Consider the following 2,155-nt stretch of genomic DNA (forward strand, 5'->3'; position numbering starts at 1 on the left):
TACGTTAAAAAATAATCAATTAATTTTTCTCCGTCCTTTAATCTAGTTATCAGTCTTTGAACTTTACTTTTAGACGGTAATCAATTAAATAAGTCTTAGTTTTTTATTTTTTTCTGCAAATCGGCTCAACACTTTTTTGGCTGAATTTTTTTTTTTAACAATGTCATTCTCTATGTTGAGCAGTGACATATAAGAAAATCGTTCCTGAAGCATTGTGCTTCTAAGCCACGTTTTTATTCGCCTCATAGCAGGAAAACTTCTCTCGCCGCCGGCGGAACTCACTGGGAGTACTATTGCTGCTTGGAAAAGTTTATACAAGTTAGGGCAGTACTCTTTTTTAATATGCTTTCTCAAATTTTCAGCATTGATTTCGTCATTTTTAAATTCAAGCATGTTTTTCATTACCATCGCTTCAGCTTCTAAGGCTGAAGTATCAATTATTAAGATTTTTTTTGTAATTATTGATGAAATTCTCTCCGTTCTTCAAATCCAATTTTAAAAATGCGTCAACTGCACGAGCTAACGGTAAATTTTCAAATCGGCGTTTTAGATTTACAATGATATTATCAACTACTTGGTAGTAAATGTTGATCTTCCAGTAGTCTTCTGGTTGTGTATCGGCCGCCAAATCTAATGTATTGGTTTTGCCCACAGTTGACTCAGTATAAAAGTCCTTTTGTTGACGTTTCCGTTTTGAGACTCTAATAGGTTCTAGTGAAATCTCTTGCTTTTTAGCAAACTGTTCGATATCTGTCCAAATTTTAAACTGATTCCTGCATGCTTCAAAGGTACCTATAGTACTTGCTACGAGATCACTAGCCTGACCAAGAGTTGCATTTTGTGTCTGGAAAAATGTACTTAGTACATTCACTATAGCGAGAACTGAGTGAAATGTGTGTAAAGAGACGACAAACTCTGGTTTCGTAATAATCGTTAGCAATCCGAGTGCTTCTACCGTGTGCTTGTCTCGGTTATTATCGATCTCTTTTTCCAAAGCGAATTTAATTGCCTCATAATTTGTCAGTACTGCTTTCCAGTTTTCGTGGCGACAACTCCGTCTGGTAGTACTTAGACTCGCCATTTCACGGTTGGTATTAATTCCGAGAGTGCTTTGTATTTTTTTTTAGGCTGGCATGATGACCAGGTTGTGAGAAGTGGATATACAAAGCTTCAAGGCCGTTGAAAAATGTCTTTGCTAGTGAAACATTTGCACACGAATCAACAACCACCAGATTAAGTTTATGCGCTAAACAATGAATGTAAATTGCGTGAGGTTGAGTTTCTTCTATAATCGCCTGTAGGCCTCGATTTTGACCAGGTATGACGCTGATGCCATCATAAGACTGCGCTGGAATTGGAACATCACCTAAATGGTGTTAATTCAAAGTGTCTAAAATTAGTGTAGCCAGTCCTTGCGCATCTCTGGAGGTGGAACAATTAATGAAACCTATAAATCTTTCGACAATGTCCAGACCGTTCGGATATCTTATGGTGATTGATAATTTTTCTTCTTTAAAGCATCTGGCCTCATCCACACTCAAAGAAAAAAAGCCACATGCTTTAGCTTCTTTCACTATTTTCTCTAGAGTAAGGTTTGCTATCACGTCAATTATTTCATTCTGTATATTTGGGTTGCAGTAATTGTAGTATTTTTCAAAGTGGAGTGAAAATTTGTTATCATATTTAGGAAAAAATTGAGCAATTTCCAAGAAGTTACCTCTATTTTTAGAAGACGGGTCCTCTCGGTGCCCTCTTAAAGGGAATCCCTGACGAACAAGGGTCAGTACTATATCAATAAGTTTTGTCAAGTATTCTCTGTTTTGAATAATTTCTTCCTCTTGCTGTTTCATAAGTTGCTGATAAACATCTCCAACTGTCAGAGATTGACGGTAGGACACATACATTTGGCTGCATTCAGCGCGATGCGATGATTCTGAGTGTTTTTTAACGCTTCTGCTAGTTTCTTCCAGTCGTTAAAACCACTTTTTACAAATCTTTCATTTTGATCTCGTATATTTCCTTTGTTGAAGTGTCTGTATACGAAACAGTAGACTTTGTCTTCTTCTTTGCTGTATTCCAACCAGCTATTATATGATTCATAATATTTCGACGAAAACGATCTGAATTTTGTTCCAAATTTTGTTTTTGGGAAATC

General features: G+C 36.4%; 1 protein-coding gene across 1 annotated transcript; it reads right to left on the minus strand.

The window, feature by feature from the left end:
- Nucleotides 1–1,847: 1,847 nt before the first annotated feature.
- LOC107274350 (zinc finger MYM-type protein 5) lies at nt 1,848–2,155 on the minus strand (the record flags this gene model as incomplete). The annotated part of the gene is given in 1 exon segment (XM_015753401.2): nt 1,848–2,155. A coding segment is annotated over 1 exon segment (279 nt), but the record flags the coding sequence as incomplete, so codon positions are not given.

The sequence above is a fragment of the Cephus cinctus genome, unplaced genomic scaffold, assembly GCF_000341935.2.
Source record: "Cephus cinctus unplaced genomic scaffold, Ccin1 Ccin1_scaffold2774, whole genome shotgun sequence".
Classification (NCBI taxonomy): domain Eukaryota; kingdom Metazoa; phylum Arthropoda; class Insecta; order Hymenoptera; family Cephidae; genus Cephus; species Cephus cinctus.